The 14,156-nt window shown below is 41.3% G+C and overlaps 1 protein-coding gene across 10 annotated transcripts in view; it reads right to left on the bottom strand.

Moving 5' to 3' along the window:
• The window catches only part of DLGAP1 (DLG associated protein 1), a 972,556-nt gene that overhangs the window by 322,767 nt on the left and 635,633 nt on the right, over window positions 1-14,156 (bottom strand). For 2 of the 10 annotated variants that reach the window (XM_054537690.2, XM_054537689.2), the window contains exon 2: window positions 5,389-5,502. The exons of 7 other annotated variants lie outside the window; for them this stretch is intronic. In XM_054537690.2, the coding sequence (XP_054393665.1) occupies window positions 5,389-5,502 (114 nt within the window). Of the gene's footprint in view, window positions 1-5,388; window positions 5,503-14,156 lie in introns of those variants that run through there. One more of the 10 variants, XM_054537688.2, reaches the window with a different exon arrangement.

The raw sequence follows: 14,156 nt of genomic DNA, 5'->3' as shown, positions 1-14,156 counted from the left end.
CCTCCACCTCTCAGGTTCAAGTGATTCTCTTGCCTCAGCTTCTTGAGTAGCTAGAATTACAGGCCTGTGCCACCGCGCCCAGCTACTTTTTGTATTGTTAGTAGAGACAGGATTTTGCCATGTTGGCCAGGCTGATCTTGAACATATTGAAAAAATTATTTCAATATCTTTTTTTTTTTTTGAGATGGCGTCTCGCTCTGTCACCAACACTGGAGTGCTGTGGCACGATCTCAGCTCACTGCAACCTCTGCCTCCCGGGTTCAAGAGATTCTCCTGCTGGGTTCAAGAGATTCTCCTGCCGCCCTAGTAGCTGGGATTACAGATGCCCGCCACCATGCCTGACTAATTTTTGTATTTTTAGTAGAATCAGGGTTTTGCCATGTTGGCCAGGCTGGTCTCAAACTCCTGACCTCATGATCTGACCTGCCTCAGCCTCCCAAAGTGCTGGGATTACAGGGGTGAGCCACCGTGCCCAGCCAGGATGAGAATGCTTTCTGAATTGAAATGATGTCACGGGCACTGAAGGATGGGCCATTCTAATGAAGGTTATAGTCTATTCAGTCACAGAACAGGAGAAAATAAAACACCACCTAATGGGGCATGTTCATATTTTCTGTCTCTCTTCCTGCCTCCCTCCCTTATTTCTTTACTTCTGCAGGTATTTTTTTGTTGTTTATTTGCCAGCCATGGTTTGGGTGCTGGGAATACACATCAGTAAATAATAAAAACGTCGGTCTCATTCCATGTAATTTATATTCTAGAAGGAGAGCTAGAAGAGACAGATAATAGACAAGCACCTGATAAATGAACAAGATAATTTCAGGAAGCATAAATGCTATGAGGAATAAGATAAGGTGATGTGCTAGGGTAGCTGGAGGGCGGCTGCTTTAACTTGTCCTTCAGCGAAGCCCCCTTGAAGAAGTAACATCTGAGAGATTTGATGACCAGAAGAGCCAGCCTTGGAAGGATCTAGGGGAAGAGCTTCCAGGCAGAAGGATCAGCCAGTGCAAAGTATCTAGAGTAAGAAGAAGATTTGAGTAATCCCAGCCCTAGGAATGAAAATGCCAGCCTGGTCAGAGAGCACTGAGCAAGAGAGACATGACATGAAGAGAAGCAAAGGGGGTCAGGTCACATAGCTCATCTCAAGCTATCTCAAGTCTTCCTTAAAGTTGAATCTGCTTTCCCAAAACTCCCTCCAACCGCTTCAGCCTAAATTAATCTTTTCCTTTATGAAATTTATAGCATGTACCATCTATATAAGGGGTCAGCAGAATATAGCTTGCAGACTAAATCTGTTTCATCATCGATTTTTGTAAATAAAGTTTTATTGGTACACAGCATGCCCATTCATTCTGTGTTATCTATGGCTGACTTTGAGCTACAAGGGCAGAGCTTTATGGTAGCGATGGAGAAAATATGGCTCACAGAGAAAGTATCCTAACCCTCGGTCCACATGATTATACTGAGTACTTAAATCATCATGAAATGGTGCCTTATGGACATCGCTCTTTGTCTTTGTTTCATCTCTCCAACTACTCCATAAGCTTACTGAAATCGGGGGAAGCCATATTGCCAAAGGGTTGGAGGGTGGGCTGTGCAATTAAACTGCCCAGGCTTGAATTCCAGGTTTGAATTTTTGCTGGGTAAATTACTAGGTACGTGAGTTAATTAACTTATCTGTGCCTCAGTTTCCTATCCCATAGAATTATGTGTGGACGAAATGAGGTAATGTCCACAAGCACACAGGAAGTGGTTAATAAAGTTCTGTTTGATGGGAGTTCTGGAGTATACACTGTACTCAGCCATATTATTGAGCACTCAGACACCCCCTGATGATGAATGACTTTGGCTTTCCAAGACTCTGATGCCTACTTTCAATTTTCTTTGGCAAGTTAGGAGCAAAAATAGTCTCTCTCCACTTCCAATTGATTCTTTTTAATTTTTGTAGAGATGAGGTCTCACTCTGTTGCCCAGGCTGCTCCTCAAACTCCTGGGATCAAGTGATCCTCTCACCCCAGCCTCCTGAATAGCCGGGACTACAGGCACTTGCCACCACACCTGGCTTTCTTCATGGCTACTGTTTTTTTTTTTTTTTTTTTGAGACGGAGTCTTGCTCTGTCACCCAGGCTGGAGAGTGCAGTGGCATGATCTCCGCTCACTGCAAGCTCCGCCTCCCAGGTTCAAGCCATTCTCCTTCCTCAGCCTCCCCACCAGCTGGGACTACAGGCACCCACCACCACGCCTGGCTAACATTTTGCATTTTTAGTAGAGATGGGGGTTTCACTGTGTTAGCCAGGATGGTCTCGATCTCCTGACCTGGTGATCTGCCCCCTTCGGCCTCCCAAAGTGCTGGGATTACAGGCGTGAGCCACCACGCCCAGCGGCTACTTTTAAAGTATATGGTAAATGATAAAAATCTTGGGGATTAAAAGCAGTGGCATTTATTATTAAAAGCAGTGGCTGCCATATTTCTATACACTATATATTCTAGTTATTCTAGTATAAGAATATAAGTGCAAACGGACTATATATAAAATAATTTGCAAACTTATAAAAATTTCTTTCATGGTAAGAAAATGATTCTCCTAAGTTGGCCCATGGGCAGAAAAAGGTATTTGTCTCTCTGCTGGAAGTGGAGTATCTTTTGGTGCTGACATTTCCCCCCCACTTTAGGTTTTCCTAAACTCAGTTGAAAGAGGAACACACGGCCGGACGCTGTGGCTCATGCCTGTAATTCCAACACTTTGGGAGGCCGAGACGGGCATTTCATGAAGCAAGGAGTTCAAGGGCAGCCTGGCCAACATATAAAACCTCGTCTCTACTAAAAATACAAAAAATTAGCTGGGCATGGTGGTGGGTGCCTGTAATCCCAGCTACTCAGGAGGCTGAGGCAGGAGAATTGCTTGAACTCGGGAGACGGAGGTTGCAGTGAGCTGAGATCATGCCACTGCACATTTTACTGAATCTAAGATACTAATGCAATTGTCCCAACATTTTTTGTGTCACTAAGAAAGAAATAAACATCATCAATAAATTCTGATACTCCATAGAATTATGATTTATCCCAATATCCAAAACGCTAAAATGTGGAAACTATGGCTCTTAGAATCAATTAAAAACCTTTTAAAAATATGTATGAGAAGAAAAACAAGAAATGAATTTATTCTGGGATAGTAATTGTTGAACTTAATGTTCATATTTAGTAATGACCAAATTAATAATAGCAATTACATTTATTATGTCATGAGTTTGGAAAAAAATCATAAGTTCACATAATGTCTTATGATCCTTACAATTATCATGAAGGATATGAAGAGTAAATATTATAACCTCAGTTTGTCAAATAGAGAAACTGAGGTTGGGAGAGATTAGTAACTAGCATAGGGTGACACTGTGCCCAAGCTGAGGTCTGCCATTCACAGTTCAGGAATCTCCCCCGCCCCCTTCTAGCATATTCATATATGTCTTTTGACATGTCTTTTGGGTAACGATTGTTATTTTTTGATAACTACAAAGCACATATTTTAGATAAGAAAAAAATCATAGTGTTTTAAGTTCTGTTTGAAGGAAAAAATTAATAAACAAATAGTGGGTTACAACCCTTTGAAAGAAAAGTTATAAGAACTACTCTATCAAATGTAGGAACGCTTAGTTTTAAAAGTCTCTCCCAAGGGCATCTAGCTTGAGTGCCCCACTTTGGCTGGGCTGCAGTTATCAAGGTGTAACTAAATAGATTATAGTCTGTGCCAATGATGGTCTGCGAGACGATGGTTGAGAGATGAAGCCATGTGCACGTGACTCTTTGAGAGCGGATTATCTCAAGATGGGAAGTTGCATGGTGAGGTGTAGAGTAATGAGAATGCGTGAGATTTTGGGAAATCTGAGAGCCACAAAAGGAATGAAGACACTTAGAAAGCCGGGACAGCTGAAATGGAGCATATGTCCTGAAAATAGACAAGGGCAGGCCTGTGCGATTCTGTGAGCTATTCTGGGTTGCAAAGATTTGGGAGGAAAACTGATGAACCCAAGGCTGTGAGTGCATAACAAAGTTCTATTTCATCAGGAACCAAAGAACTGGGAGGAAGGAACCTAGGCATTTGGTTGATTTGGTGAAAACAAAGGCAGTAGAGCAAGGAAAAATAGCAATTGAATGGTGGGCATGACGGATAAGTTTCTATTTGCACAGTTACCCCTCAGCAGCTGTTGATTCCTTCCCAAGCACAAGGTATTTCAGTGACAGCAGCCAGGTAAATAATGGTGCTTGGCAGTGACTCAGGGGTCAACCTGTTTGGCCTTTCCTGTGCTTGAAAAGGAATGGTAAATAGGAGGAGAAAAACGTACATTATGAAAGGAGAGTTGGGCATCTGACATTCATGAAAAAATCCAACAATTATGGAATAATCTCAGTGAGCTAGGGGCAGTGCCTATGTTACTTTATTTTAATCTTAGCAGCAGTTGTATGAAACAGGCATTACTGTTTCCATCTTACTGCTTCAAAATTGAGATTCAAAAAGGTAAAATGGCCAAGTGCAATGGCTCATGCCTGTAATCCTAGCACTTTGGGAGGCCAAGGCAGGAGCATCACTTGATTCCAGGAGTTTGAGTAACATAGCAAGACCCCATCTCTACAAAATAATTTTTTAAATGTAGCTGGTGTGGTGGCGGTATGTGTCTGTAGTCCTAGCTATTTGACAGGCTGAGACAAGAGGATTGCTTGAGCCCAAGAGTTTGAGGCTGCAGTGAGCTATGATGGTGACACCACTCTCCAGTTGACCGACAGAGTGAGACTCTGTGTCAAAAAAAAAAAAAGATGAAATGACTTGCCCAAGGTCATAATAATTGGTAGAAATGTGCATTTGTCTGACACCAAAGCTTTTAATAATATTACCTTGCCTCTGATGAATCTGTGATGATTAAGTGAATGAACCAATAAACTAAAAAAAAAGAAGAAAAGAATGGGGTGCACACTCCCACTCAACAGTCGTGGTTTTTAAAATAAAATGTAACCATTCAAATAAGCATAAATGTTCTCGTGTCACTAATTTTCTAGCACTGCTAAAAGAGGGTTCAAAATAATAAATACTTAATTCTGAAGTGAAAGAGTGTTGTTGTTTCCCGGTCCGGGGCTGCCTTACCAAGTATTGTTTGCAGCTGCTGTTTAAACAAACATGAACAGTTTGGAGTGGGGGGTGGGTGATTAGAAAACTTGCAGGACAGCCACACCTTTAAGGGTGGCTTGGGAGCCTTGAAGCATCCCAACAGCGTTTTAGCATTTGTAAGAAGGCTCCACCCTGGACTTTAGGTTCCTGCCTACAACTTTTTAGAGAAATGGCTGTAATGTGTTGGCCTTCTAAGCACTTTTAGTGGGCTCTCAGATTCCCTACTCACTCGATTTCTTTGCATCTTCTTTGCAGCTGGGAGAATTGCTTTTCTGCTCCACACAGCTTTCACCTTGACAAATGCGACTTGGCTTAAATGTCCCTTTAGCCTTTTTAGCTTGCTCTTCTCATAGCAAAAACAGAAAAAAAAAAAAAAAAAAGAGCAAGAATAGGAAAATTACAATTATGCAATGTGCAGATCCCTAGGCATGATTGTTGCTTCCCAATCAGGAGAAGATTTCCCTGGCAACCGCCCTTTCTTACTCCCCTGGAAGCCCGAAACTGGTGGAAAACTTAATTTGTTTTAGATTGCTTAAAATTACCTTTTAAGGATAAGAGTAAATACCTACCTCTTTAAATAGAATTTATACCCTTTGCCACAGCTCTTCCAAATAACATTTTAAAATGATCTTGAAAGAATAGAATGTTGTAAACAGTGATACATAATGGTAATTTGCTTACCACAACCCTATAGAATTATTCTTACCCATCAACATTTATAGTATCTGCAGGGTACCCAGCACCATAGCAGGGGCTGGCTAAATACACCAAAAGCATTTTATAAAACACAGTCTCTGGTGTTAAAGGAGTTTATAAGTCTTGAGCGGATCTGGTGAATCTGGAGGGTGGATGAAGGAAACGAGTAAAAAGCAGCTTTAAGTAAGTCAAGCTGAGTCGAGTGTTAAATCTCAGTACCTCTGAATTTCCTACTGGGTTTGTTCCCATAAATCCCCTTTCCTGGTGATGAAACTGTTCCTTAAAAATTGAACATATGTGTGTGAAGTGCAAATGCCACTGATAAACAGCCCTGCAGGGAAATGGCAGAGGGGCTAGGTCTGCGGTCCCCAAGGGATTGGGGAGCCATGGGCCTTTGGGGACTGTTAGAAAATGTTACTGAGGTGCTGGATGACATCAAAAGGGGCACTACCTGTGGATAAGACACTCTCGTGACATCACATCAAGAAATAATAACTAAGATGCTGGGCGTGGTAGACTGCACCTGTAGTCCCAGCTACTTGGGAGGCTGAGGGGAGAGGATCACTTGAATCCAGGAGTTCAAGACCAGCCTGGGCAACACAGTGAGACAAGATACTAACATTCTAGTATGATGTAGGGACGGGAAGGGGAATGAATTTTATTAATTATTCACCCACTATTTTGACTGTAGTGAATACGTATAGGTTTAGCTATCCCAGTTCCACTTCCGGTTTTTGTAGCCAAGCCTCTTGATTTTGCTTTGGGAAAAGCTTTCTCCTCAACTTGAGGTCCATGTATTTCAGGAGTAGCCCAAGAATTGGGGTAGGACAATCAGCAAATCACACTTCCTGGCTTCATTGCTTGGCTCAGGGCAGAGGTGAATGATCTAAGCTTACTCAGTCAGCAAGCATCTCTGGAACTGTGCATGCAATGCCAGGACAAAGATACCTCCTCTCTCACTGAATACATTAATAGGGATGCATGTGACCTTAGGACTTGTTGGTAGCCATTTTATAACATCTAATACACAAACATAATTTCACGTAATACAAAAACCCTATGTTATCTTAATGCCATTGCAATGATGAAAAAATTGAGACTTAGTGGTATTAAATAACTTACACCAAATGTTACAGCTTGTCAGAATTGAAAGACAGGTTTGTCTTACTCAAATTCCTACACTCTTCATCACACCAGGCTGCTGTCTATAAGAGTTTCAAAACTTTGTTATAGTAGTTTTCTGTTAAACCTAAAATTCAAGTGTGAAGTTGCTGAGAGATACAATCCCATAGCATTTTGGAACTTGTAACAAGTACTGAGTGTTAGATGCTTGGCCCAGCACTTTGGGAGGCCGAGGTGGGCAGATCACCTGAGGTCAGGAGTTTGAGACCAGACTGGCCAACATGGTAAAACCCCGTCTATACTAAAAATACAAAAATTGGCCAGGCGTGGTGGCTGGCACCTGTAATCCCAGCTACTCAGGAGGCTGAGGCAGGAGAATTGCTTGAACCTGGGAGGTGGAGGTTGCAGTGAGCCAAGATGGTACCACTGCACTCCAGCCTGGGTGACAGAATGAGACTCCCTCTCAAAAAAAAAAAAAAAAAAAAAAAAAAATAGAGGTCTAAGTCTATGGTAAATATATTTTTTCCACTGACTATGTAGGAGATAAGCTAACTTAGAGCCCCTTTTTAGTTTTTAATGTAACTTCATTTTCTGGCGTATTGGAGGCATATCTGTTGGCTTGGAATTGTTAGTTGAGCCATCATAGCTTTCCATTATTGTTATAGTTAGTAGTGTTCTGGTGTCTATCCACCATATCCTATGATGTTTGTTGCTATAATTCCTAGTTGCAACCACTGAATTCCCTGAGGCAAACTAGAATTTTGTGTCTGGTGTTCAGAAGCAGAGATGTGGGTAGAAGATTAGTGACCTTCCTCTTGCTGCCAATAGAAGCCCACATGTGGAAACATCATTCATCAACACTAATCCTTGGTATTGTCTAAAATCACATAAACCTCTCAGCACATCTGTCTGTTGCTATACACACCCAACTACTTGTCAAACTTGTATATGAATTTTTTCCTTAGGACACAAAATCTGATAATGTTATTATTAACAAATGGTATAGCTAGAGTCTATAAAATATCAAGTCAATCATCTCAAGTAGTAATACTTAATTTTAAAATTAAAAATTTTAAAAAAGGTTTCAGCAAATATTTTCCTTTAGTCTCTCTATTATCAATTTTGAAATATTAAGTTTCTCAAATGAGGCTTACTTGTGAATCATTAACTTACATATTTGACATTTATAAACAAAGAAAAATCCCAATAGATTTAAGAAGAGATACAACTCAGAGGCTCCTGCTTTTCATCATCATCATCTGATTCCCACTGCATCTTGGGGCTGTTTGGACTTTTTATTCCAAGCTACATTTATAACACCTGAAAGCACACGGCATTCAAATGGGCCAAAATAATCTTTCCTTCCTGAATCCCATCCATTCTAATGCAATGAAACCATCAAATCACATGCATCTAGTTCTTGAGATTGGGAAAATAACTGAATAATATTTTGGTGTCCTCATGCACATGTGTGATTCAAAATTCCACTTTCATAATCATCATACAGGGAAGTTGCCTCTTGAGGGTGTGTACTTTAAGCTACGTTTCAATCTACTTTCCACAGGCAGCAAGATATCTATAATGAACAGAGGATGTCCCACAAATATGTGTACAGATGAGTATGATACACTCAATTATTATCCAAATCAGTGCTTCCAGGCTAGCTCAAGGTCCGTTGAAAGGAAATGTTCCAACTGGAGTATTCATTATAGGGTTCTCTTCTTTCACTTTAAACTGATTTTTGTGGTTAAGCTGGAGTTAAAAGTTCCACCTCTTCTGTGACTTTATCAAAATGCTTTAAAAGTATTCACTCACTTGTTCAACACATATTTATTGAGTATATACAGTCATCCTATAGTATCTGTGGGGGACTGGTTCCAGGATACCAAAATCCATGGATGCTTAACTTCCTGATATAAAATGGTGTAGTATTTGCATATAACTGATGCATTATCTTCCCATATACTTTAAATCATCTCTACATTCCTTATAATACCGAACACAATGCCTGCACATCACTTCATTTGTGTGGATTCAACATAGTACTCAGGGTGCAGCAAATTAAAGTTTTGTTTTGTGCAATTTTGTGGATTTTTTCCCAAATATTTTTGACCCATGGTTGGTTAAATCCACAGATGCAGAACTGATGGATACATAGAGAGGACTGTATCATGAAAGAGGTGCTATTTTAGGTACTGGGGATACCGCAATTCACAGGCAGAGAAAAAAATCTCCGTTCCTCAAAGAACTAAAAATAGAACTACCATTTGACCCAGCAATCATAGTACTGAGTATATATAGGAAAATAAAGCACTCTACCAAAAATACACCTGCACTCACATGTTGATCACAGCCCTATTAAACTATACTAACGTCATGGAGTCAACCTAGGTGCTCATCAATGGTAGGTTGGATAAGGAAAATGTGGTACATACACACTATGGAATACTATGCAGCCATAAAAAAGAACAAAATCATGTCCTTTGCAGCAACACAGATGCAGCTGGAAGCCATTATCCTAAATGAATTCATGCAGAAATGGAAAACCAAATACTGCCTGTTCTCACTTCTAAGTGGGAGCTAAACGATGGCTACACACAGACATAAAGATGGCAACAGTAGACATTGAGGACTCCAAAAGAGGGGATGGTGAAGGGCAAGTCTTGAAAAACTATCTACTGGGTACTATGTTCATTATTTGGATGATGAATTCAACAGAAGCCCAAACCTCAGTGTTATGCAATCTATCCACATAACAAGCCTGCACATGTATGCCCTGAATCTAAAATTAAAAAATAAAGCTCTGCTCTCATGGGGAAGGGAGAGGACAGACATTAATAAAATAAGCAAAATGTATGTTAGGCAATGATATGTGCTATGGAAAAATCAAAGCAGGAAAGGGGGAAAGAGTGTGTGGAGGAGAGGAGGGTGGTGGGATAGGCAATGTTAATAGTGTCATCATCGCAGGCCACGTTAAGAGACCTCTCGGTACTGACTGAATGGAGTCAGGGACTCTGCCCTGGGGTCTGGCGGCAGAGTGCTCAAGGCAGAAAGAAGCACAGATGAGAAAGTCCTGAAGAAAGGGCAGGACTGCCATGCACACAGTGGGAGGCCAGGTGAGTGGAGTGGAGTGAGAGGTGGCAGAAAGTGAGGACAGTGATTTGGGGGGTGTGGGGGTCCATTTCAGGAGGCTTTACAGGCTGTGGTAAGGGCTGTGGCATGTACTCGGGGTGAGATGGGAATAGAATGGAGGCTTTGATGAGATACAGACACATTCTAGTTCAAGAGAATCACTCAGGTTGCCAAGTTGAGAATGGCTCAAGGGCAACAAGGGTAGAATCAGAGACCCTTGGAGGCTCATGCAATAACCTAGATTGTAGCTAAAGGGGAGGAGCCAGGGTAGAGCAGCGGTGGAGGGAGAAGATAGGGCCAAGAGGTTTGTTAGCGACGATCTGGATGTGTGGACTGAGAAACAGTAGTTAAGGGTGACTCCAAGGTTTTTGACCTGATCAACTGGAAGGACTGAATTCCCATTAGCTGAGATGATGAGGCCTAAAGAAGGAGTAGACTCGGGATGGAGATTAGGAGTTCAGTTTGGGATGTAGGAAGTTTGAAATGCCCGTGGGTCATCTAAGCAGAGATGTTGAATAGGGTAGCTGACTATCTAAGACTGGGGCTTCAGGCAATCTGGCTGCAAACGTCCCTGAGGAGTGAGTGTTGGTAGAAGAGAGAAATGGTCCAAGAGCCATGTCCACTCAGCATTGCTCCATCCTTAGAAGTTTGGAGGTAAGAAACCACAAACTAGGCAGGCTTAAAAGGATCAACAAAGGGTGTGTTGTCGGTCCTGGAAGCTGAGTGAAGAAAGTTTTTCAAAGAGAAAGGAGTAACATACTGTCACATTGACTTTTTCCCGTGATCTTAATCCCATGGGACACTAAGTCAGCAACGTTAATTTTATCTCTTAGTCATCAGTTGCCATACACAAAGGATTCTGCTGTTCATGAATAGCTTTATCTTCCCAGCAAGATGCAAACTTCTTGAGAGCAAGGCTTTTGTTTCCCTCTTTTTCTCTCTCTCTCTACAGCAGTGGCTTTTAAACAGCTTTTGGCTACATCTCACAGCAAAGAAATACATCTTACTTTGGAAACCAGTATAAGCACATATACAAGTGAAAGACAGAGAGAAATACTTAACCTTTTGGCATGCCATGCACTCTGTCTTTATTTTCATTCTCTTCTATTGTATTCTATTTAATTAAAAATAATGGTGTTTGTGACCCATTAAATTGATTTCACTACCACTAATTGGTTGCTACCATTGCTTAGAAAAGCACTACTGTTAGAGTGTCTGCCGCAGTGCTCTGCCACATTCATTATTAATCAGAGAGACACTGTTATTCATCTTCATTCCTCCTCAAGTAACTTCTGTAAAGCAAGTACTTAATAGATGCTTGCCGAATGAAGAGTTTTGAGACCCTAAAGTAATACTTCTTGAATTGAGCTCCTTGGTCTTTAGTTACCTTTACTTTTACTGATTGTACTTCTGTACTGATTGTAGTTGTGTAGAAGAATATTTCTTAAAAGCTCTGTGTCTTCAGAATAAACAGACCTGCATGTCTTTTTAAAGAGGTCCCTGTGTAGCCAAGAGTCAGAAAACACTGGCTAGGGTTGGAGATGACAGCCCAGATGAAGTGAGTCCATCATCTGGGTTATCACATGTGCAAAGTTAGGGCAGGAAGCCTGATGTTTGAATGCTTTTTCATGTTCTTGTACACCAGCCTCTGGGGGCCAGGGGAAGTGGTGTTCAAAACGTTTTTAAAAACAAGACAGGCCAGGCACAGTGGCTCACACCTGTAATCCCAACACGTTGGGAGGCTGAGGCTGGAGGATTGCTTGAGCCCAGGTGTTTGAGACCAGTCTGGGCAACATAGCAAGACCTCATTTCAACAAACTATTTAAATATTAGCTGGGTGTGGAGGCATGTGCCTGTAGTCCTAGCTACTTGGGAGGCTGAGGTGAGAGGATCTCCTGAGCCTAGGAGTTGAAGGATCCAGTGAGTTGTGATCATGCCACTGCACTCCAGCCTGGGTGGCAGAGTGAGACTCTATCTAAAAAAAAAAAAAAGGACAAAAAGACGAAACAAAACCTTAAAAAAAAACTTTCAAGAACAATCCCATCTTTTTCTTATAATTTATATGGTATTCAATATCAATATGAAATATTTATTATTTAAAAATGGGAGTAGAAATCTTTCATTAAATATCTATGACCCAAAGTCAATGGAGCTGGGAAAATCATTAGTACTAACAATGTCTTAGAATTTTGAAATGCCCAACTACAGAAACGATATATAATTTAACCCAGACATTTCATTTAAAGAATCTTTAAAACAAGAGCCAGGTACTTGGTAAGTCCTCAATAAATGTTAGCTAATGTTTAAATCCTTCTCTATAGAGAATGCTTATAAAAGTGGCACAGAAGAAAATAAAATATTTTTCCACCATGTAATTCTTACTTAGGTAGTTTTTCACTTATAAGGAAGGAGGATGGTGCAATGAATACAGTACATCAGGTCAACCTGAGTTCAAATCTGACTCTACTTAGACCAGACATGTGATTTTGGCCTAATTACCTGAACATCTTTTAACTTCAGGTTTTCAAACATAAAGTGAGGATAGCAATACCTACTTCAGAGACTGATTATAAAGATAGAGATGATATAAAGTAACACATGACATGCCAACTCATTCAAAGTGTATTTGTAGATTGCTTTTTCATATAGTAATCATGTTTAAATGATGGTTAAGTTCCCACGTGGTGCAAACCCTTAAAGCTTGTTTCATTCATGATAGAGCTGACCCTTAATGGATTGTGCAATAGATCCAAGACTCTCTGAGCTTGGGGGTGGGAGGGGGTGGAGGGTGGGGAAGGTTAGTGCACTTGGGGGAATCTCTAGAGGCCTGTGTATAGGGGACTGTGGATCAGTCAGTGTTCTCAGAAGAGAAAAGGAAAAAAAAAAAGATTTATTTTAGGGAATTGGCTGGGATGACTGTGGTGAGTAACAAGTCTGAAATCCACAGGGTGGTCTGGCAGGCTGGAAACTCAGGCCGGAGTTGATTCTGCAGTCTTGAGACAGAATCTTGTCAATAAAACCTCAGTTTTTGGTCATAAGGCCTTTCAACTGATTGGTTGAGGCCCATCCACATTATGGAGGGTAGTCTTCTTTACGTAAAGTCAACTAATTACAGATTTTAACCATGTGTATAAAATTACTTCACTGCAACACCTAGATTAGGGTTTGATTGGGCACTGGGTACTCTAAACTCAGCAGGTGGCTGCACAGAACTAACCATATAGACAGGAATTCGGGTGGCAGCTTCTGAGGCAGTGGGAGGGAGACTTGATGGGCAGACAGGGCCACTGCAGTGCTTATTGATATTCAGATTCTCTTCAGTTGTGAGCTGCATGTGCTCTGTTCATTTTCTGAGGAACTATGGTTTGGGTCAAAGACATGAGTGTAAAGACTATCTCCTCACTGGTTGCTCAGGAGACCCACAAACGCCATGTAAGCAAAGTGAGCCTCTTACTGGCTCTGTACCAGCACCTGGTAAGATGCCTGGCATGTCAATTTCATTGACAGTGTTCTTTAAGGGCAAAAGAGTCATTCATGGAATTTTTATTTCTTGTTGACAAATGAACAGGAAAATCTACAGTCACCTGAAACATCCCACCATGGTAAATAAACAGGAAATTGGCCAGGCGCGGTGGCTCACGCCTGAAATCCCAGCACTTTGGGAGGCTGAGGCGGGCTGATCACGATGTCAGGAGTTCAAGACCAGCCTGGCTAACATGGTGAAACCCCATCCCTATTAAAGATACAAAAAATTAGCCGGGTGTGGTGGTGCATGCCTGCAATCCCAGCTACTCGGGAGGCTGGGGGCAGAAGAATCCCTTGAACCCGGGAGGCAGAGGTTGCAGTGAGCCGAGATCTTGCCATTGCACTCCATCCTGGGAAACAGGGCAAGACTCCGTCTCAAAAATAAATAAATAAACAGGAAATTTATAGACTCATCTTTTATTTAAGCCCTTTATATTCTGAAAGTCAAAGAATTCCATAATGCCCTGCCTTGATAAAACAAATATAGAGCTAACCTTAAAAAAATCAAGATTTACTGTAGCA

The sequence above is a fragment of the Pongo abelii genome, chromosome 17 (genome assembly GCF_028885655.2).
Source record: "Pongo abelii isolate AG06213 chromosome 17, NHGRI_mPonAbe1-v2.0_pri, whole genome shotgun sequence".
NCBI classification, from domain to species: domain Eukaryota; kingdom Metazoa; phylum Chordata; class Mammalia; order Primates; family Hominidae; genus Pongo; species Pongo abelii.
Note: the sequence above shows the minus strand (reverse complement) of the source record. Positions and strands in the feature narration are given on the sequence as shown.